Source organism: Bombyx mandarina, chromosome 11 (assembly GCF_030267445.1).
Source record: "Bombyx mandarina strain Sakado chromosome 11, ASM3026744v2".
In the NCBI taxonomy this organism is placed as follows: Eukaryota; Metazoa; Arthropoda; class Insecta; order Lepidoptera; family Bombycidae; genus Bombyx; species Bombyx mandarina.
This window is the reverse complement of record NC_143218.1, coordinates 9,439,737-9,464,222: the sequence shown is the minus strand read 5'-3', so window position 1 is coordinate 9,464,222 and position 24,486 is coordinate 9,439,737. Positions and strand designations below refer to the sequence as shown.

The 24,486-nt window shown below is 34.8% G+C and overlaps 1 protein-coding gene across 2 annotated transcripts in view; it reads left to right on the top strand.

The window, feature by feature from the left end:
• The window catches only part of LOC114242250 (allatotropins), a 40,683-nt gene extending 16,568 nt beyond the window's left edge, over positions 1-24,115 (top strand). Inside the window, exons 2-6 of one of the 2 annotated variants that reach the window (XM_089730900.1) lie at positions 12,289-12,468; positions 14,725-14,832; positions 16,308-16,395; positions 21,173-21,260; positions 23,488-24,115. In XM_089730900.1, the coding sequence (XP_089587026.1) occupies positions 12,291-12,468; positions 14,725-14,832; positions 16,308-16,395; positions 21,173-21,260; positions 23,488-23,529 (504 nt within the window). In that variant the 5' untranslated portion in view covers positions 12,289-12,290 and the 3' untranslated portion in view covers positions 23,530-24,115. The remainder of the gene's footprint in view (positions 1-12,288; positions 12,469-14,724; positions 14,833-16,307; positions 16,396-21,172; positions 21,261-23,487) is intronic. The other variant, XM_089730902.1, reaches the window with a different exon arrangement.
• The last annotated feature ends 371 nt before the right edge of the window (positions 24,116-24,486 follow it).

Below are 24,486 nucleotides of genomic sequence, written 5' to 3'. Positions count from 1 at the left end.
GCAATATTATTTGCTGGCTAAAAGAATATCGGTAGCCTATGGGATTCCAGGACGTCATTAGATGACATCTTAAAGGACATAGGCATGAAGGACAGTCTACTAAAATTAACAGTAAAATAGAAGCGTATCATGTAATGGAATACCGGCAATTGGACAACGATTATAAGATCATGGTTCTTTTGACCATTATTCCTCAAACGAGGTTTGCCAAGAGTACTCGGCGGTAGGCATCATCTTGGTTATACCGCTGGTATTAATGGCGTTCCTGAGTTACGGTAACCTGTCACCATGATGTGGGCCTACATAACCTATGTTGGTCTGCTTCCAGGAGCAAGAATTGGTTAGTTCGTTGCGTAATTTAGCCTCATATGACGTCACATATTGCTGCTAGCAGCAAGCAAACATCTCACGGAAAATTTCCAAATATGTATTGACCGGCCTTTTAACATTTCGACGTCTTATCTTAGCACCGAATCTAAATTTGTGGTGTTTATAGGTTCCAGTAACCGTTTCCCACTAGGTGGATTGTGTGGGTGACTGCTGTGTGGTATAATTAAAAAAAACGATATGAAAACATTGCTGGAATTGGTAGGTCAGTTATCGGGAATAAAGAAGAGTAAACAACAGTGGACATAAATACAATAACAACAAATGTTTCTGATAAAGCTTCATTTACATAAACCTCAATAAGCTACAGTTAAAGACCAGCAGGATATCGGTGTTCGAACAAATAAATTCGGGCAAATAAGAGATTAAACAAAAATTTAGAGTCACTATCGATTCTCTTGGGCAATAAATTAAAAGTATGAAAGCCAGTGGGCGTGTCAACATTTTCAGTGGTCGCTTTAATTATCCGTTCATTTATAGATATTTCCTTTGGGGATTCTCTCGAACGCCATATGTATGACGCGAACGTATTACCCACTCCGAATGATTACAATTTCTTAGCATTTTTGCCACTACATCTATTAATTGAAAGGAAGCTCTTGATTGCATTTAGGCGATTGGTTTTCCGATCGGAAGCTAGCTATGCCCAAAAAACGATTTGGCATACAAATGTACAAGTTTACTTTCCGCATACAATACGCTAATGATTAGCATTGTAATTGTTTTATATTTGAGTGCTAATTAAAATAGAGATCCAAATGTAAGCAATAAAAAAAAATTAAAATAGAGAGATGTGTCCACCTGAATATAAAGATTATTGAAGCCCATAGAGTTCACAGCGAGAATGGCTCTGCCCAGCAGCAGGCGTTCTACTTTTTTCGGATCAGTAATAGGCAGTTTGGTTGGTGCCTTATTGATACAATTTGCCTGTAAAAATGAAATTTACGGTCTGATAACTTATCGTTAAAAGGTTTCATATCTTGAAACAAATAGTGTACGTTATACATCAGAGAACAGGTTTTATAATAATATTTAAAATAAAAGCAGAAAACAAAATACCTCTGTGAAAAATATCAATATTATGTTTGGTGTAAAAAATATGAACAGCCATCATTACAGACATTTAGATGCACACGGTGCTGGAATATAGCCATAAATCGGTGACATTAAATTCTTAAAATGTTAATTTAATGGCTGATTTACGCAGAAAAAATATGTTCTTCTCGGCCGCGAATTTTAAAATTTGTTTGTTTTCAGCAGGATTGTGGATTATGAAAAATTGGAGGAATATTTCTATTTAATATTGTATATAACAGACAATTCTTGTGTAATGTAAGCATTTCTATAGAAAAATCATAGCTTATCAGTACCCAGCTTAGGCGCATCTCCTGATAGGAATACTTCAGGCATCTTATCTTTTAGGTCAAGGTCACTTCAAATTACCGCTCTTGGCGCATAATCAAAGGTTTTCACAATACATTATATCGAAACAGGATCTTAAAAATTTAATACATTAATAAGATGTCAGTTTCCGTTGCGTAAAATCTTTTTATGATCACTGCGTGAATACCCGAACGTTTCTCGTCTATCAGCATTGATTGAATTTCCGTTGGTCATTTCATTTTGTCATATAAATTTGCGCAGACGGCGGACTGCGAGGGGATCCAATAAGATTAGGACGCAATAATCCGTCATAACGTTATCGTATGAGTGTGAATCGACCTTCGGTGTTCGCCGTGCGATTTCTGATCGTCTTATTCGTGTGACCCCTTCAGCATTTTTTTTCGCGTTTCTAAATCTAAAGTTAGAGTGGTGTAAAGTAATTTAATGAGACCATGATCCTCTGCACTGAGAGTGTAACCATACTACCTGAAGCCACTACGTTCATCCACAGTGCGTTTCCAGAGATCTTTTTTGCCACGTACCATCCGGCTTTGGAATGAGCTCCCCTCCACGGTGTTTCCCGAGCGCTATGACATGTCCTTCTTCAAACGAGGCTTGTGGAGAGTATTAAGCGCTAGGTAGCGGCATGGCTCTGCCCCTGGCATTGCTGACGTCCATGAGTGACGGTAACCACTTACCGTCCGGTGAGCCCTATGCTCGTCTGCCTACACGGCAATAAAAAAAAGTATGAGGCGAGGTTAGTGTTTTTTCAGCGGTAGGCAACGGCTTGGCTGTTCCCTTCATAAACAAGACCAGGTGTTTATGTCTTTGGAGAGTGACCGCTCTCAATTTTCGGTCTCGTGCGTCTTCGAGAGCTATAAAAAATATATAAAGAGTAGGGTATAAAGTTAGGAGTCAAACATATATTATTATGTTAAGTGAAGAAAATTCTCCGCTTTAAAAATGAAAAGCGCATTATATTTGCTACACCTAATATTTTAATCCCAAGATAAATCTTATTTCATTAATATAAGATTTTAACAAAAAAAGGAACCCCACTTTTAAAGATAATAAATTGAAAATATCATCAACATAGATAACACAAAAACTACTACTGGTCAGAATTTGATAAATTAGAATTGGAAGCACTTGCTTTCAAATAAAAAATAAATAATTAAAAATGATTTTCCAGAAAAAGTTCTGAGGTGACATGTAAGCTAGCCCTACCTTTTTTGACGTCGGCTAATAAAAAAAATAACATTTATCCAAATTAAATGGCTCTAGTTTCATATCCACAATGGATCTTACACATATTTAATGAACTCAATATGTGTTCAAAACAAACTGATGACAAAATGAGAATCCCCTTAGCATACATATTTCCGTTTCCTGTTTTTAAAAATGAATTTGTACAGAATAAACACAGACGTTCATCGTTTGAGCATTTTAATAATGTCGGAGAAGAATTGAAAACGTTGTTTTATTTTATTTCGCTGAAATCTCATAAGCCAGAAGTGCTTTTTGCTTTCAGATTAATGTAAGTTTTAGAATTATTTGTGATCTTAATATTTCGGTATGTAATAGCTTGACAGCTTGGCCTTTTTTTTAGTCGTATGAAAACCAAGCATGGTGTCGCTTAGCGAGATTACATTTTTCATCTCATTTATGTGAGTCGTGGTTAACAATAAAATGTTATACTCTTTTGTATTTTTTTTCAAGTGACAAAATAATAAGAGTTTTTGTTCATGACCAAAATCATATTTTTTTTGTATCCTGTAAGTATAAATGGACAGAGCTATAGATGCTAAAGATGTCAGGAAATTGGAATCTATTTATAAATCGTAATCCGAGTAGATACGTTTAGAGAGGATTGCAAATGAATTGTGCGAAAGTCTTGACAATGAAATTAAATTAAATAAACCTTCAGTACTAAGACAGTTAAACTAATAAAAAGTCGTGACTGATTTTAGGGCGTATTAGATATTCACCGTCCTACAAATTTCTGCCGCGAAGCTGTCATGTGTTCCAACTTAAAGAGTTGGGATATTCATTAAAAAATTACAATACAGTTAAGACTTCGATCTCTATCACTAGGTGATACATTTACGCAGTGACGTGCTGTCACCTCGTCTGTATAATTGTCTACCTCAGTAAACAAAACAAAAAAAAAGAGAACATCATGAATTTAGTCGAAGGAGGACCACCTCCTTTAAATAAGTAGGTTATATCTAGCATTCCGACACGTACAGTTTGCAATTCAAAGGTATTAAAAAGTAAACAGCGGGATTGACGCGTTCCTTAAATAGCAAGGGACGTGAATGGAGTTTTCACCCTATGATGTTTTGCGGTGAATATTTCAGTGGGCTTTTTACGCATCTCAAACAATTGAGCAACCCAAAGGCAAATGATTACACGCTTAACATATATAATGATCTCGGTTATAGAACTGCTTTGAAAATACGTGATTATTCTAAAATACTACGAAGATTACAAATATTTTTATTGTCCCGAATGAGCAGACACATTACGGCTTACTTCGGAACCCATAGACTTCAAAGGGTGGATCTACCTTGAGACATGCATGTACCTCCAGCTTGGCTAGCAGCTTCCACTTAATCTATTATTAGTGACGCTCAAGATAGAAACTAACGGAGTTAAGAAACTTAGAAAGAAAAAAAAAACAATACTAGGTTACTAGTACGTGATATAACAGGTAGATAGATTACTACCTGTCATATCCTGTGTGCCTAGTACGAGCTTTTTAACTTTTCGATCGCGTAAAAGTAAACTCAAATTTGTATGGAGTTGGAATCGATTCATTTAATTTGCCGCTAGGAGCGCTGTTCCAACTCCATACAAATTTGAGTTAACTTTTACGCGATCGAGAAGTTAAAAAACTCCCACTTAGCAAAATGGTGGTCCCTGTAGGTAGTCGCATCCTCTGTTATTCAACCTTGAAACTTCAGTTTGAAAAACAACTTACGATCTGGTCATATTTCAAATCAATCAACTAATAAACATTCCCAACAGACTAGTGAACGACGTGTTGTCGGATACCGGACGTTTATCTCACGTCCATACGTCACACACAGCTATCGATGATTTCAGCAATTAATCGTATTTCAAATGATGAATCCATATTTTAGCTATTCGTTTCACGTTTTAAAACAAAGTCGCTTTCTCTGTCCCTATTCTGTGTGTCCCTATGTATACTTACATCTTTAAAAGTACGCAACGGATTTTGATGCGGTTTTTTTTTAATAGATAGAGTGATTGAAGAGGAAGGTTAACATGTATAATAACATCCATTCAATAGTGGAGAAATCAATAATAAATTACAGTTTCCGAAGCGAAGCGAGGGCGGGTCGCTAGTACTAAAGAAATGCTATTAAGCAACAAAATGTATATTGTGGAGTTTTGAGGTACCAATAAGCTAACATCCGATACCAGCAATGCAGGTGCGTCAGACACAAGATGCGGTTATTAAATTGTGGCTACGTAAATAGATAAGCTTCAAAATCTATTTTATTGTTCGAATAACTGTTCTATCAGCCCATGGACATCCACTGCTGGACATAGGCCTCCCCCAAGCCTCGCCACAAAGACCGGTCCTGCGCTGCCTGCATCCAGCGGATCCCCGCGAACCTCAATAGGTCGTCGGCCCACCTTGTGGGAGGCCTACCCACGCTACGTCTCCCAGTACGAATAACTGTATTAAATTCATATTAAGAAGCAACCATCAATTTCTATTCATAACAGATATAAGACTTTGTTTAAATTTAAAAACAGCTAATTTCAACCACAAATTTACTTACTTAATTACGAATTATTATCAAGGGGCTTTTATTTATACACAAACACGACGGCCTCGAAGCCTTCAAAGTTTTTGTGTTGCCAACAATTAACGAAATACAACAATAAATTAATGAAACTTCCAGAATCGATCAGCCCCATTTTCGAAATTTTGATAATGTTGCCAAATAATTCGGACGCATTTATGTATGTACGAGTAAAGGGGATTGAATCGTAAATTTAATCTCACAACAGCCTTCCGATCCAGTACTGAACAGTTATATACGATATTATGTAAGTTGTCTAACTAAAATTAACGTACAATTATGCAGGGTAGAAACGTCGTTCGTATTACAAATCAGAATTGATGATAGGTGGACCGATCTTACTTATCAACATCAATTTCGAGTTATCCCTTTCACTCAAAGTCTAGCATTGTGTTTTCGAAATATGTAGGTACTTTATTAAGCGGACTAAATTGAAGTTTGATTATGATTTGCTAATTTTGTACTGTGACTGTCTCGGTGGCGCAGTATTTAGCGGCTCTGATTGAAGGGCTCTGGACTGACGGATCTAACGGATCTGATAGGTCGAGGGCTATTGGCTCTAATCCCACTTCGGGCAAACATTCCTGGGACGAACAAGTTTGTCTTCAGTTAAAAGTTAAATTAGTAAGTCGTTCCGAAGCTCTGTGACACCTAGTTTGAGGCAAGATGGCAGCGGGCGATTAAAAAAAATATGTTTATTTTGATAATTGAGTTGAGTGTCGTTTAGGGCTTTATGTGACTTTAGGTAACAAATCATACCGTTGTATTTTAATTTAGGTACTAATTTTTTTGATACCACCAAATGAAATAATTAAATGAATAAGTACAGTTAGTATTTCATTTATGAATGTTTCATTATTTATTTATTTGCATTGTTTTGTAATTCTAGTTTTAACATTGCAAATAGGACAGTTAGATAGTTAATTTGACCTACATTTTACCACAGAGTAATGACATGATTTTTGCAGACATATTTTGTGGGATAGAGAGAGTGATACGACATGTTCTTAAATCCAAGAGAACGAGAGATGCCTCATTATTTTAGTATTACAATTTGAGCGAGGCTGAAACAGCGTCTTGAGCGAATTCCGGCATACTTACAAAACTGTGGGTTTCGTTTTTTTGAATAACCAACGCTTTTTATAAAAATAGGCCATTTAAATAAATAAGAACAAGCTTTAAGCTTACGCGGCTATATACATCGGGAAAACATGACATGAGAAAATGGTTGTAAAAACCCAACAATTAATAGTATTTTACTGGTGGTAGGACCTCTTCTGAGTCCGCACGGGTAGGTACCACCACCCCGCCTATTTCTGCCGTGAAGCTGTAATGCGTTTCGGTTTGAAGGGTGGAGTAACCGTTGTAACTATACTGAGACCTTAGAACTTATATCTCAAGCTGGGTCGCGCATTTACATTGTAGATGTCTATGGGCTCCAGTAACCACTTAACACCAGGTGGGCTGTGAGCTCGTCCACCTATCTAAGCAATAAAATTAAAAAATTACAATTTTGTAAATAACATTTAACCCCGCTGAACGTATCCTCGGATATCGGGCGTCGTAAAGGTCTATAGAGTTATTGCTTATATTAATAGTTCCACCCAAGCTTCGCCGAAAAGCACTCAGGACATATTCGCTCTCTGAGAGTAGCTCTCTAAAAATTAAATATTCTCAATTTCCACGTAATTTCATAAAAAAAAGTTTATTAAAGTATTATAAAGTACTTTAGCGTTTCTCTTCATAGGCGGATGTAATAAGCGCAAAGAGGATTTCTTTTGTTATTATGAGTGCCCTTTGTAAAGCCCGAATAGGCATTTAAGAAACTTCTTTCTTTGAATTCGTACTAAAATGATGTTCTGAAATGTTGAAACTAAATTCGCATAAAAAAAGAGAACAACAAGAAAATAATCCATTTACAATGGTTTGTAAAATATATCGAGTGCTTGTGTGAGTGAGTTTTTTTATTTTTTTTTTATTGCCCTTATAGGCAGACGAGCATACGGCCCACCTGATGGTGAGTGGTTACCGTCGCCCATGGACTTCAGCAATGCCAGGGGCAGACACAAGCCGCTGCCTACCGCTAAACCATCCAGCCTTGAAAGGCTATGTGGACTATGTGACATTTAAGTAACTTTACAGGAGAGCTATTTAAAAAATATAAAAATTTGGAAAAAATATTATAACAAAAACCTCTTCAGCCAAATGAATGGGGTAAACTTAATTGAAGTTCAATTAAAAACATCGAATTGTTGATACTAATACCAAATAAAACAGACCTTTAATTACAAAGATAGATGTAGTGTACTAAGCTCACATGTCGCTTAAACCAAATACTGGTGGTAGGACCTCTTGTGAGTCCGCACGGGTGGGTACCACCACCCCGCCTATTATTGCCGTGAAGCAGTAATGCGTTTCGGTTTGAAGGCTGGGGTAGCCGTTGTAACTATACTGAGACCTTAGAACATAAATGTCAAGGTGGGTGGCGCATTTACGTTAGATGTACGTTACGTGTAGATGTCTATGGAGTCTAGTAATCACTTATCACCAGGTGGGCTGTGAGCTCGTCCATCCATCTAAGCAATAAAAATAAAAAAGTTATTCACTACGCTGTTTTGAACTCACTCGCTTTCTCCAGAACCTCAAGATTTAAAAAAGAGTTTCCGCTTGAATTGCCTAAGCAGTATTGCTTTTAGACGAGAGCCGGAAATGATTTTTCGTTGAAATTAAATGCCTCTTCCATATTTAAAAATATGAAAATATGTTTTTATTATGATCGTATAGTTTTTAAATACGATGGATGTTTATACGTTACATCTGGTAGTAATTTTCTCTTACATTTTCCAAATCCTAACCTAAAGTTCTAAACTCCCGAATATTAACAGGCGATTAGCAAAATTGCATATAAATACGATAAACTAGAAATTGAATTAAATAAAAAAAAACTGCAGCTATTATGCTAACCTTACCAAGTACTGTAAAAAAAATAGCAATAATACAATGCTTCTTTAAATACATTTCCGTTGTCATCAATTTCGCATGTCGCCTAAAACTTTATAAAAATTAAGATTTTTAAACGTGAATAAAAACAGGACTGCTGTTATGGCATTTTAAAACTAACCTCTTAGCCGCACTAAAGCGTGCGTAGTAATATATTGAAACTGCCATATTTCCACTACAGCGAAACATTAAAATAATCGACGAACATAAACAGACTCGGCACTTTTGACAATGACACCCTAGATGGTTGTTCTGTGACAGACTGAATCGCGTAATATGTAAATGTAAGCGCTTCGATACAACACAGGTCATAACTTTGATACAAGCCCTTAGAGGTTTTTAAGAGATAAAGTCTCAAAAAAATCTGATTTTCTCTTCTACATCTCTCCGGACGAGTAAGAACTTAAAAGAACCAATTACCAATATCGATTTACAGAGCACACTTTCCAGTAATTGCAGAGCGAGATTTACACACGAATGTGTTCGTTATAAGGGATGGTTTTTCAAGTCAAAAAAACAAATTTAAAGAAAATAATCAATTAAAATACTTGTTGCTATTTTCTTTTTATACTAGTACGTTTTGAAACAACTTGATGCTTATTAGCTTATTACTATTAACGAGAAATAAATATCGTTTCAGTAAATTAATACCAAACTTTTCCCATCAAAGTTTACTCGCAAATATTGCCTCTAATTAAGCTTTAAATGAAATATCAATGAAAGTTTGTTTACCATTGTAAAATTATCTATACATATAAATAAAATTGGAGTGTCTGTTTGTAATATTGAAATAGTCTCTTTTTACTACATCCGTATGAATATATATATATACGGTACATACACCAAAATAACATTTTTTACAATTTTTGTCTATCTGTCGGTCTGTCTGTCTGTCTGTTTGTTCCGGCTTATCTCTGGAACGGCTGGATCGATTTTGACGAGACTTTCACTGATAGGTAGCTGATGGTTTAAGGAGTAACTTAGGCTACTTTTTTTTAGACTAGCTTTGCCCCGCGGCTTCACCCGCGGTACGACAATAACCGCAGGTAACATCGCGGGACTCGGCTATCAATAATGTTTCCGAAGCGAAGCGAGGGCGGGTTGCTAGTTTAAAAATAAACTAGATAGCTGTATATGTTTTTGTGCTTATAATATTAAGAGCACATTACGCATGATACCTACTGATTATAGTAAATCCATGCGTAGGGGTATAAATAAACCTTTTGTGTATTTCTACCGCTTACAAATAATTCCTGTTTTGTTTTGCACTTCTAGTACATGTTATTTGACCCTTTTCAAACGAGATTTGAAAAGAGTCCTAAGTTGTAGGAAACGATGCAGTTGTGCGTCTGCTAATCATGAGAATTAATGGTGGCATCAGCAAACTCACCAAATGGGCCCTAGCCCGCCTGCCTCAAACGCCGTAAAAAAGCATAGATCTACCCCACTGCTATCACATCGTCGAATATTTTCTTGTGATCTTTAGCGGTAGAAATTTATACATATTTTTCTTTAATCCAATCACAGTTCCACACCAATTTATTACGATTTTTTCCTAGTAAACCTAATGTTAACTTACTTAAATTTGAGCGACATGCTAGAAATACCATTTTCATTCCCCGAAAGTTTCTGACAGTAATTCTATTAATACACAAACTATGACATTGATCGGGGCGAAGTTATTCCGAAGAACGTTGCCGTAATGCGATTTCGTGTGCATATTTAGCTCAAGATTAAAGGATTAATGCGTCAACTTGCCAAGTGCAATACGTTGGCTCTGTTTGTCTTGTTTCATACAATACATTAAAGGCACAACACTTGCACGTCTAGACTGAAATGTAAAACAGATAAATTAAAATACGGCGAAGGATAAGACTTCATACAGAATTCAGAAAGTATCTAATAAAATAACTAAATTAATCATAAAAATTACAAATACATTTCTTTTATATGTTAAAATTAAATGTCTTATTTAATCTTGCGTACCCTACTATGATTTTCAGTCTAAAATAAAAGATACATTATTTTATAACTGAACGCCTGTAAACAAAATACAGGCGTTCAAGTATTTTTAACTCGCTATTATTGGTTTGACTGTATCGGATATGTAAATGAATCTTTCAACATAATTTTCACCAACTCCTAGACGTCCGATTCACTTCAAAATTGCACATATAGTACGACGTATGCAACGCGTCAGTGATCGTTGAGATTAAAATGATTTTATTGTTATATTTTAACCTAATATCTGATTACTATTATGTGAAATCTAATAACTCTCGAACTTTTTCATTTTGTCCAGCATATTAAAGTCTATTTATTATCTGTGGTTAGGTCGTCGTTAATTTTAGCCTCAAATGACGTCATATGTAATGAAGCTGCAGCTTTTAGTTAAGTATGAGTGCAATAGAAAATACTCCAATCTTTTAATTTAACATCTGTTTTTTGTTCGAAATCTGTAACTATGTCTTTCATGTAACCAACACATAATAAGAATGTAAACAGATTTTCAGAGAAAAAAAAAACACTAACAAGCCATAAACAGGACATTTTAGTCCCATAAAATAGCTCACAGCCTTGTTTCGAAACATACACCCCTATTAGCTCAGCGAAGAGCCCATAAAACTGTACCCTGTAAAACAACATATTTCATATATTCACTACTTTTTATAAGGTTCAGTTTCGTGTGAAAATGTGAGATAAACAGAATTTTAAACGCCAATTATAGTGCTTTAGTGCGAGATATTAAAATATCAACGATTTTTAAATCAATGATCCCAAAAATTAAAAAGAACTTAAATCAAGTGATATCCATATTAAGCGTAATTGCTGACACCTCGGAATAACTGTACTATTTTACCTGATTTGACATTTCGCGAACCAAATCACTAAAACTCCGTTATCGTTTAGACAAACCTTCGTATTCTATCAAATGCGAAACGTTCGTCCAATACTTTGAAAAGTCTTCAACGACTAACAAATTGGAATGCTTATGCAGGAAACTTTCAAATCATAATTATTTTTGATTATACCGATACGGTGGGCGTCTTAATTAAAACTATCAAAACCCACGATTATTTAAAGTCAATTACAAACGATTCTGTCACAAATGTGATAGCAGTTTTGGGAAACTGGGAGAAAAATCGCAATGCCGTAACCAGGTTGATTCTCAAACGACTTTTAAGTATTTTTTATAACAATGAACAGCTAACCGATTCTTGGATTTTCCGAAACGCGTAATCTAGTGGTTACACCCTGCTCATTTCGGTCGTGGAGTTTGGTTTGAAAGGTTCGATGTACTGCCGTAGCAACTCAAACTTGAGCCTCATGTCGCAAGATGGACTGTGCGATCACGACCTTATTTTTAATTCCACTATAGATAGACTAGAGTGCGTCTACCTGATTATGAGTATTCATAGTCACTTATACCCGTTAGCAATGGGGCTACATCGCTGCTTACCGCTGACTTACTCTCCATAACTACTACACTTAAAGAAGGAACTATCGTGTAGCGCTTGAGAATCAGTGAAGTGAGATTTATTCTGAAGTCGGATTATACGTCACAAGCGTATTTATGAGTTTGGCAACCTTAAATACCGGCAGGCGATGAGCTTATGCCTGCCCATGACAATGATACAACATGAACAAATAAAGACGTGTGATTTTTCTATTGTTCTAGCCATGAATCTTACCATGCAGCTCGCAGTTGTGGTGGCCGTGTGCCTGTGCCTGGCCGAGGGAGCTCCCGACGGTCGATTGGCAAGGAAGCAGCAACGACCAACCCGCGGCTTTAAGAACGTCGAGATGATGACCGCCAGGGGCTTCGGCAAGCGGGACAGGTCTCACACCAGGGCTGAACGTAAGTCATAATTTTAATAAATTGTTATTTCTGTTAAAATCAGCAAAACAGACGGGTTTTTGTAAATTATATGGAAAATGTTTGATGTTCGGCACTTGTAAGCTCAAACGGGTAGAACCATATTTCTGCTTATTTCTAAAGCGACGCTGTTATGTGATCCTATTTGAAGAGTGGAACAGCCTTATTCGATATAATATATACAACCTCAAGTCGCAAAGTGAGTGATGGCATTTACATTGTAATGTCCACGAGTTTCGGTGGCCGCTTAACATCATGTGGGCCGTGAATTCGTCTGACCGTCTAGTCTAGTACAATTTCAAGAAATAAGGCAGTGTTAGTTCAATAATTACTTAAATTAATATGTTTTAAATTATGTAGATTCACATATAATTTCAGATTAAGTATTACAGAAACATCGGCTCCGGGTGCTTACTTTGATCTGTGGCAAAAAAAAATTGTTACACGTTTTATCAATGCTGACATACTAAATTTGTTTTAGTAAAATAAAATTGTTACTAGACTTTTGTTTATGTATAAAGAAATAAAAATTGAATTTTTGCCTTCACAAATTAAAATCAAAAGTAAATGGGCCGAATAAAATTTACTAAGAATATTAGGCGGTCTCTTAGCCGTTCATTTCCCTTTATATTGAAATTCAAATAACAAGGGAATTGTCGGAACAAGTTTTGATAACTTTGCATTCCGCTAGCAACTGAAGTTGGATTGTTAACCACGAAATGAGCTATTTTGATGATTGTCAATCATTAACTCGCCTTAGTTTTGGATTGAAAATTTTAAAAATATTTTAGAAGCAGATTTAATTAAGAGTATACCTAAAACTGATTATCTAAAGGAATTAATTACTATATGTTCTTCTGATATAAAGCTTTAAAAGATTATTACAGGAAGCAATACGTAATCAAATACTACAGATGTAGATGTGTAGTGCAGAGTCTTTTGTAATTGTAGAAGCGCTTCGAATTTAGCGTCAATTATTTTCAACAAGTCACTTGTCGCCAAGATTCCTATGCTTAAGGAGTAATAAGCCTTTGAAAGGCAACCTTCAGTAGTTTTATGTTACTCGATGCGACTACGAGTATAAAATTGAATAGTACCTGCTGGTGCTCTAAAGGTTAATAAATTATACTGAGTTACTAGATCAAAAACTCAATACAAAAGTCAAGATTTCGGAAATATTTTTGATAAAATAATCGTTTTGGAAAGACACTAAGAAATTACGCCAATTCAATTTCGAAAAATTTACCTTCAAGAGTTATATCTTTTAAATTTTATCTCAACGAAACTGAAGTCACATAATGTTCATAATTGATAATGTTGTTTCAATTATAATCGAAGGCGATGTAGATCATCAACGATCATCTCAACGTCCTAGTCGCGGTACTCCCACATTTAAGAGCCCATCGGTCGGTATCGCCAGAGATTTTGGTAAAAGAACACCGGAATTTGAGAATGAAGGTATTTGGGAAGCTGACATCGATTTGCCATGCGTAGCGCTGGCTATCTATACGAGACTTGCACGGTGTGCTTATAAAACGATCGAATTGTGAAAACGTCGAGATGATACCGATGAAAATAGTGAACGAATTAAACAAACCTCGGCTCTTTGTAATAATATAAAATAAACTTTCTAAAAACTAAAATACACAGTGTGAAATGAAAACGAAGTGTATAGTTAAATATAAATTTAATTCAAATTTGAAAATCACTATTTTCATCGACAGTTCGATCTTGGTGGAATCGAAGCTAGATTTCGTTCGTGACTGGCCTTCGAAGCCACAGACGGGGCCATTCGAGAAATCCGTGTCGCTTTGCAGGTGTTTGTTAAGATTGAAATCCTGTTAGTGTTCAGAATCAAAACAAGCGTCCGCGCGAACGTTTGTGTATCTTTATCGAGAGAGAGCTCATGACTTGACTTCTAATTTATACAATACATGTGTTATAGGCTATTTTAGTAGAATATTCAGAAAAAAAATTGGATTTAATTAATTTCAATCCAATTAAAGTTGGGAACCAAGTCAGTGCTCTCTATGAAAGGATCGATGCAGATTTTGAAAAGCTTAAGGCAAAATAACACCAAAAAGACTGGTAGCGCTTCAATGAAAGAACGCATTCAAATACTAAAGATTACAGAATCCATACAATTAATTCTAAAACTATGAACAATTACGACGCACACAACAGGGATGTCATTATCTATGCAATTTGTTACATACACTTATACTTCCACTTAAACAGATGATATCGGCTACGTACACCATCCCCGCATGAAGTTTACCCCTAAAATAGGTCTGATGGTGGCTCACGACTTTGGCAAAAGAAGTGGTAACGATGATTATGATGAAGGTAAAGATTGGCAGACACCTCGCTGTTACCACGCTTGGCGCTTTCGGTGATCATAAACCGTCTGCTGTTTGTTATATAAAAGAGCCATATATTTTAAGACATTTTGACAGAGAATATGATTATTTTAAAGTATTTATTTCAGGCCCGCTTCTTTTAGTTTATAAGGTCTATTATCCCATACAGTACTTAAGCTGCCTAAATTTGATTTAGAGTATTATTGTCATATTTACTGTTCACGAATCTAAAAAAAAATCTTTCCCAATCTACCGTCGTGAATTGCAATTCCAACAGAAGAAGAGATCAGGGTGACCAGGGGAACTTTCAAGCCAAACTCAAACATTCTTATCGCGAGGGGCTACGGGAAACGCACAAATTCGCAAAACGAACCAGGTATCACGGCGGATCATCTCGAAGCCAATTCGAAGAGAACAACAATCAAAATATTTAACAATATTTCGTTGTTAAGAAAACGGCTTGAAAGCCGAAATCGAAATTGTTTGTTTGTGCAGACCCATCGACCGAAACGCCTCGGGGACCGGCTGGACACGACATAATATTGGGCTTACACGAACATGAAATAATATATTCGCTTATTAAAAATACACATAATACGCAACTTATACACTACTTTACAAAATAATGAATAACGAATTCTGACGCTTAAATGTGTTGCTTCGGTAATTTATCGTTTTTTTTTCTTTCAAATATGCAAAGAACTTTATATTAAAATAGTATTATGTAATTATTAATGTTTGTTCAACGAATCGCTTGTGATAAATGGAATTTTTGCTTTCTTTAGAGAACACAAGAGAAATACTAGTTTCCTCTCACAATGATCTCTCGTATTGAGATAAAAGTAATGAAGTTATTAAACTATCTTGTCCTGATGAAACGACCAGAATAATTCAACGAAAGCAAGCTATATTTCTCGTGCGTGTGTTCGAATGATATTGTTACGAAAAATGCCACTTTTGGGATTAATTCCCTTTATGAATAGCTAAAAAGAAGGGAAGGTGTTATATCTCTGTAAACACTCGGCTATTTACTTCTCCGGCTTATAAAACAAGTTGTAGGAGCGCTTATGTTACGAATATATGGGTGTATCTATGGCCCGTTGTGAGGGCCAGCTTTTTATTTTGTTTTCTTTGCGCATAATATAAAATAAAATACATAATTTTCGCAGTCTATTTCTTGATTTAAATAATTCTGTCTTATGTTAAATCATCGATAAGAGATACCCTTTACTTTTTGTTTTAGGAGAATATGTGTTTTGGTTTCTTATTCCATTTATTTAAAAGCTATAAAAGATTTAACATTATATTATTATTGATTGCATCTTTTTTATATTAAATTAATTATTTCTTGACCTGAATTTGTTTGTAGAAGAGCTGTTCTAAAACAAAAATCCTCAAAGTAATTACGATACGATAATACGATAATGGAACATTATTTTAACTTACATTAATTTCAAACAGTGTACGGAGTGAACAACTACTGGGACATGCTTGAGAACGCCCCCGAGAGGGAAGGTCAGGAAGCCAATGACGACAAGACCCTGGAAAGGTGAGAAATACTTAGATTTATACACTAAAAATAATGAGTCAACCCCTACAAAATAAGTTGAAAATCAAATTCAAGTTTTTATTTAATCCATGCCTTTAGAAGTGTTTTTTTAAATTCGCATGACTTTATCACCGATCGCACTTCGTTACTGAGAGGAGTCAACGAACAACTAAGAGCTTGGTATTTTCTTGCTTTAATTATTTTGATGAGAAGGGTCGCAAGCACGCTTGCCTACGACGTCAATAAGTTAAAAATTAATTGAGTTTTGACTTGTAGCAGATACTAAGTATTTACGGATTTTAATGTAAGGTGTACAGATATGTACATATGTATAAAAGTTCTTTTCGCTTCGGTTTCCTCAATACTGAGGGTCGTGGCAACCTCCTCGCAACAAGAGCTTATTCTGAATCATTCCACGCCATTTGATCCGATCTGCCGCCGAGTGTAGAGCATCGTGAACTACGGTGTCGAGGGTAGTGCGGATCTGGTCAGTCCAACGTATCAGGCCTCTACCTCGTGGTATTCCTCCTTCCACCTTGCCAGTTACAATTAGCTTCTCCAAGTTAAGTCATCCTTTCTGGAAATGTGGCCAAAGTATTCCAAAGCTCTACGTAGGCAGATGGTAGAAAGCCTCGTTCTTTATCTGGAGTTTTTGGAGGATCGACACATTGGTGCGACGTGCTGTCCAGGGAATTCCTAGCATCTTTCGCCAGCATTTGGCATTCTTCGATCGGCATTAGGCGATCGGCATTCTTCAGGATCCAGGTCTCTGCGCCGTATGCCATGGCCCTCTTTGCCTTTCCAATCCTTCTCCGTATCTCATTATCGCACGAGCCATCACAACTAATGTTTGCGCCCAGGTATACAAGGTTGTCAACTATCTCTGAATCAATTCTTTCTCTGAGCTCAAGTTTGCCCGTATGATCTATGACCATGATCTTGGTTTTGGACCTGTTTATCGAGAGTCACAGTTCATGCGTGATGATACTGATGCGTTTCATCCTATCCAAGTAGTGTCGTCAGCATATCGCAAATTACAAATGTTGTAACCACCGATGGTGATACCTCCAGTCCAGTTATTGCAGATACTCCAAATTATATACTCACCGTATAAATTAAATAGGATGGGTGAATCCTATTCAATAAATGTATATATATAATCTCTTCGAACAAACAATCCTACGCTAAATTGCCCTTCAGAACTTTGGATAAAATACAGCTAACGTAAATTCCAAAATATCAATTTCAGTTGAATAATTATTGACAATGGAATATAAATTTGTACAAGATTGATAGAATCAAATAAAATAGATTACAGTGAATTATAATCACTTTACAGAAAAATAAATGATCGCACCAAAGTATCCTTTAGACAAATGTTTTTAGCTAATTACCTGTTCAAAAATGATAATCCAAATTGGCACGGTATTTTTTTCTGTCATTATTAAAGTTATCAATTACGTCTAAATGTAATAACAACAAAATACCTGACAATAACTGAGAATTAATTGAAGTAGACGTACTTGAAGATTTCCTCGCAGGAATCTTAGATTCAACAAGGGCTTAGTTATAAAAGCAGATGTACGAGAATTAAATGTATTTTCCAAGTTCAACGACATACCGCTCGTATTCGTTTTTCAAATATCTATTTTTCATTTGATGCCGTCAGAGCAAAAGTGGCCTAAATAATAACTATACATATAGTTATTATGGAGCAATGAAGTTTATGTTTTCATGAATTTGAATTTGAGTGGGCAAAAAAACAATACGCGCAAAAATAATGTTTACAAAGTCATCTGTTATCTGTGGGTGAAACTATGGTTAAGCCGGTTTTGCATCAAAATTTATTATATCTATATATCTAAAAATTAATTTCTGTTTGTTAGTCTCGCTAAAACTCGAGACCGGCTGGACCGATTTGGTTAATTTTGGTCTTGAATTATTTGTGGAAGTCCAGCTTTAAAAGGTATAAAAATATGAAAATGCTCGGAAATTTATTAAATATAACAATTTTGTTTTTCCTTTGATGTGTCCCTCGTCGGACGGATTCTTTTGTTTGTTTTAAGTTTATTTTATAAAAAATCTTAGGTCTGTTATTTATCGATTGAGGCACTACGAAGTCTGCCGGGTCAGCTAGTTTTAAATAAATTGCAATATACATAATGTAGGCATGATTATGAAAAATTGTGGGTTAAGCCACTTTTACGCTGACAGCTTCATTTAATCTCAAAGTTCTAATAAATCTAATGTTTGATAGACTTTTATTTTTGTAGTACTTTTATATTTATTAAAGATAGCCTCATTGGTGCGTAATAACAAGTAAATCAATAACGACTCAAAAGGCTAATAACAACTTATTTGTTCAAATACTTGTTAATTATTTAAATGGCATTATTAACAATCAATAGGCTTAAGGCTGCTGTGGAAAAGGAATCGAGTTTTACTATTAACAATAAATATTCAACTTCTTCATAGACACTAAAATTTAAATTACATTTTAAATGACTCGGTATAACTCGGTATCAGGTTTCTAACTTTGAAACCCGATAAGCAATGAAGTTTATAACATGAAGTTTTTAGCGAGAAGTATCATAGAGTTGTTCGAGAAACTTAGTTGAACTAAGGAGTAAGGGTTCTAAAAGAAAAACTTTATGCTCCGGATACACTTTTAAAATCGATAGATGTTGTGGAGACTCCTTTTTTTGTCGAAATAAGATGAGACGATTATGATGATTACCTAACTAATGTCGAGCTATATATCAGAGCTAATAGACCTCAAAATAATGATACTGTCTTGAGACACGTGGTCAAAGTTTCATTTGCATTGTAACACGGTGCTCTCGCTCGATAGAGACCAAATCTTCGCGACAAAATGAAGTAGGTACATATGATGATAATACTTAACCTTATGAATATATTATTGACATATTTATATGCCACGTTTTTAGTTTATGTTCTTTGTTTGGAATTAAATTTGATCTTTTTTATTTAAAGGGTTTTTATATGCAGAAAGGTTTAACTAGCATTTCACCGGACATATTGTTTAATCCTGTAAGAATTACGATCACACAACGACTAATGTTTTCATTAACTATCTGGAGCGTAATCTGTTTATACAAATCGTAATTTAAGGAAGGCGTATTCGATTGTAATTTATTGCAAATGAGAACCATCGATTCGATTAATTAACAGTTATTTATTAATGGCGTTGAAGCATTAAGTTATAACCAATTGTTGCGATTTCTTTTTGTTCTCGCCATGATTTCCTAATGGTTAATACAATTGTAATTTTATAGATGTTTAGGTGGACCTTAAATTTATTTCCATTTATAGATTATTTCTCAGATTTTTATATTCATATGAAATCGCCCGTCCTATTTATTATTAATTTGGGATTAATTACTTCAGTAAACTCTTTATTACTACTGCTAAAATTAAATATACTTCGGTGCAAATTTAACTGAAAAATTAAAATATCTGTCTGCCCCGTCAATCTCATTCGATGTCATTTATTTTTTATATACTTGTAGCGTTATTAAAACCAGCGGTAATATAAGTTTATGACAGTATTAAAATATATTTTCGATTGTATAAAATAAATGAGCGGTAATTTTTTTAATGTAAGTTGTGCTGTGAATTCAAATAGAAGACAAATTAATTCATAGTAAACGAATACAAAAAAAAATACGGTTGGCTGGTGTTTTTTTCTTTAAATTTCACGTTCTATTCTGTGGCCTCAAATAGAGTGATACCAAAATTTCATGCCAGTAATTAAATTAGTACCTAATCCTAATTAATATTATCTTAAAAATGTCTCTTTAATAGATATTGGAGATGTTATCAGTATATTACTTGATGATCTTTTGGTTTATCAAAAACTATGTCTCAGTGTATTTTTCGAAAATTCCCAATTGCGAACCACGTAATGTTTGTGTCTGATGATTGCTTGTGCAATGCTTTAGAATGTTTATTGTGTAAATCAAATAATGAATATACAATGAGTTCTATCTAAGCCTTTATGCTAATTCGCCTTATAAGTCAGGTAATTTGCGAATTAATTCATCAGTCAAAGGATTTATTTTAGGACGTTTTAACTCGACTATAGCTTACATTCGTGTGTCTATTCTTGTACTTTCGTTACTTTATTGAGACTTGACCTACTTATTGCCTATGTTAAAGCTACAAATTGACAAAGGGAGGGGAAATGATTCCGTAACATCGCATCCTGCCGCTACGTTAATTTGATTGTTAAAAAAATGAAACAGAATCGATTCAAGCATTTACAGAATTATTTTTAGAAAATTACAGGTTTATAACATTATTATTATGAATAATGTTTTTTTTTTATTGCTTTGATGTGTGAACGAGCTCACAGCAGTTGTTAATATCTATTAGCTCCGGTGATCACTCAACAATAGGTGGGCCTTGAGCTCGTCCACCGATATTAGCAACAATAAATTAAAAAAAACTCTGTTATGACCTCTGACCTCTGCTGGTGGTAGGACCTCTTGTGAGTCCGCACGGGTAGGTACCACCACTCTGCCTATTTCTGCCGTGAAGCAGTAATGCGTTTCGGTTTAAAGGGTGGGGTAGCCGTTGTAACTATACTGAGACCTTAGAACTTATATCTCAAGGTGGGTAGCGCATTTACGTTGTAGACGTCTATGGGCTCCTGTAACGACTTAACACCAGGTGGGCTGTGAGCTCGTCCCATCTAAGCAATAAAAAAAATAAAAAACCCATAATGTAAATATTTATTATTAAAATTTTATTATAGCATTCCACTGGACTGGTTCGTGAATGAGATTCTCAACAACCCGGACTTCGCTCGATCTGTCGTCCGGAAGTTCATCGATCTCAATCAGGTGACAAAAAACTACGGACCTGAATTTAATTTAATTTTTTAATTTAATTTTGCAATACAAAAACAAACCCGGCAAAACATTTAATTTATTGTTTCAATGTAACTTAGCACTTCGTGTTCGAAACCTATTATATAATATCGTTCGTGTATCATAATAATATCGTATCGTTATTACTCAATTCATGTTGTCTTTTAATAAGCTATTATCTGTTTGACCTGTACATGGTATATCTATGTGTGTAACGGAATTTTTTACGTAGTTTTTGCTAACTTCAGAAAGTCATGTTAATATGAAAATTTACCAAAGTATCAAGACCATAAGACAACACAATTTTCACCACACTGCCTTGATATCCTGACCGGAATTACCGGGATTAAAAATAATTGTCATTTTAATGTTTTTTTTTTCGCTTTCATATTGAATGTTTTTTCATGTTTATATTTTTATGTTTTTTATCAGTTACCGATATTTTGAAATATCATAACGAGAATAACATCCTCAACCTCAAAAATGAAATTTAAACTTTAATCGCATGGGTTGTAGATAAACTTGAATGTATCAGAATCATCCACTAAATATTATTTTATATTATAAACAAACATGACTTCCCATCAGAGCAGCCCTCTTTCCATTTAAATACGAGAACTCAAGCGATTATTATCGATAGTAATTTATTTGATCCCAAAACCGAGAATTCAAATAGTCCAGTTAACACATATTTGCACAATTTCGATTGGCCTTTGATTCGATCGATATTTCACTGACCGTAATTCCTGTCTTAATCAACAAGCGTTGTATTAACAAGACAATGTATAGTGATGATGTTGATTGAATATAAACAAAGGCTTCATCATCATACAATTGAAGGTATTGATATTAAAGACAATTTGGTAGGCAGCGGCTTGGCTCTGCCCCTGGCATTGCTGAAGTCCATGGGCGACGGTAACCACTCACCATCAGGTGGGCCGTATGCTCGTCTGCCTACAAGGGCAATAAAAAAAAAACATAATTTTCGTGTTAAAGGATTACCGTTGTGGATGGTACTTAGCCTATGATTTTATTGTCATGAGAGATAAACACGTTTAACGAAATTTGTGTCTTACTGATACCAACTATTAACAAGTCCTCCTAGGCTGAGCCCCATGAACTCCCCTACCAAGCCGTGCGTAGCTGGAATTGCCCCTTAGGCTAGCAACGATTAAGTAGGGGAAAAAAGGTACCAAATCCTCCTGATTACTAATACTTTTATAATTCTTAGCAATGTAGCCAAAATATCCTGTTAACATATTCAGACAGTACGGACAGCATAGTTTTGACTTAATTCCTAGTTCTCGTAATATCAATATCAAATGTGGTACAAGAAATTTTAAGCATATTTTTTCAGTACCGGTTTTTAAGGAATCAATACGGTCTCAGTCAGTCATTTTGAGCCCCCATATCCCAAACAGAACACGTGCGTAACGAACATTTTTGTTTTGTTTTTATTAATTATTATTACTGTATAAATAAATATTTCCGCATCAGAATTTTTCAGTACCGGATTTTAAGGCATCAATAGGGTCTTATTCGGCCATTTTGAGCCTCCGTATCCCAAATAAAACACGCGTGTAACGAACATTTTTGGTTTTGTTTTTATGGATTATTATTACTGTATAAATACATAATTCCGCATCAGAAATTTTGTTTTCCAACAGCCCTTTCCATACACAACGTTTTATTTGATTTGTTTTTACATTTGTGGATTATATTTCAGACCGTTCTTTAAATTCGATTAAATGTTCGTTGGTAACTAAGTTTCTAGAATGTTATGAAATACTTCCAGACCTCGCCTTTTCGCATTAAAAGTGTACAATTTCCAAAAATATTCGAAATTGAGTTAATATGCGTAAACATTTGGTATCAGCAGTATTTTTCTCATAAATTCTGTCAAAAGAGCGTAGTTTAGTTTTTTTTTTTTAGTTTACCTATGCTTTGACTACTATTAACAAAATTAATACGATACATAATTTTATCTTACTTTAAAAGACAGATAATGTAACTGGTAAAAAATAAAAAATAAATGTAGCAAATATGATTGATATTAAAAATATTACATGTTAAAAACCATTTAAAACAGTTTACACAGTACACATTTAATACAGTTTTAATGCGAGAAGAAGACCTACGTCGTGAATTTCCCAAAATTTTTACACTTGTAAAATTAAAATACTCTTTAAATTTTTCGCAGGACGGTATGCTGTCATCAGACGAACTGCTCAGGAACTATTAAGCTAATCTAACTATATAAGACGGTTAACTCTCGTTATTCTGTTAAAATCGGTTTGCGTTCGAACGTTGATTAATACTCTGTATTTATGTGTTACTGTACGTAACAGCTCTGTGATATGGACGGAAATAGTCCTCAAAAAGAACAAAAAAAAATCGCTTCAGCTCTCATTGTTTCACTTTTTTTTTTGTTTGTAAATAACTATAGCGCTATTATTATATTGAGTCCATATAAGTTAACTAGAAAATTTTAATATTAGATTTTTATTTATTTTTTAGATATTTTGATTTCATTAGAAGCAATATATTAAATACATTAACGCGTTCTCTGTTATTTTTGGTTAATAGAAAAGGGGAAAGGCTAGTCATTTGTAATTCTCACTTATAGGCTGGGATTCTATCTTGATGTTGATTTCATTGTGAGAATGTCGAGTTAGATTACTCTACATACATACATAATAATAATAAATTAATGTTTAAGCATAGAAGAAGATAATCTACGTTCAGATACCCAAGTAATTAATTAGTTTGTTGTTAAATTATCTTTGTCGACGTTATGAATAAAATTAAATAAAAATCGGGTATCAAAATTGTTGTTTTATTTTCATGCCTCATTATTTGTTCATCTTATACTGCTATCTCTTATCAAAGGTTGGCATAATTAAGGCCGATAATGTACTTTGACGTATATTTACTGTTGCTCAGGAAAGAAAAAGAGAGAGTGCCTCTGTCACAAATTCGTACACGTGCTTAATATTTACAAAATCAACGAATATCTGTGTTAAAAATCTGATTTTTCAAAGATTTTTGTAAAGATCTTTTTTTCAAGCGAGCCTTGTGGAAAATACTTTATAGTAGGCAGCAGGTTGACTCTGCCGGCATTGCTGGCGTCCATGGGCGACGGTAACCGCTCACCATCAGGTGGGCCGTATGGTAGTCTACCTACAAAGGGCAATAAAAA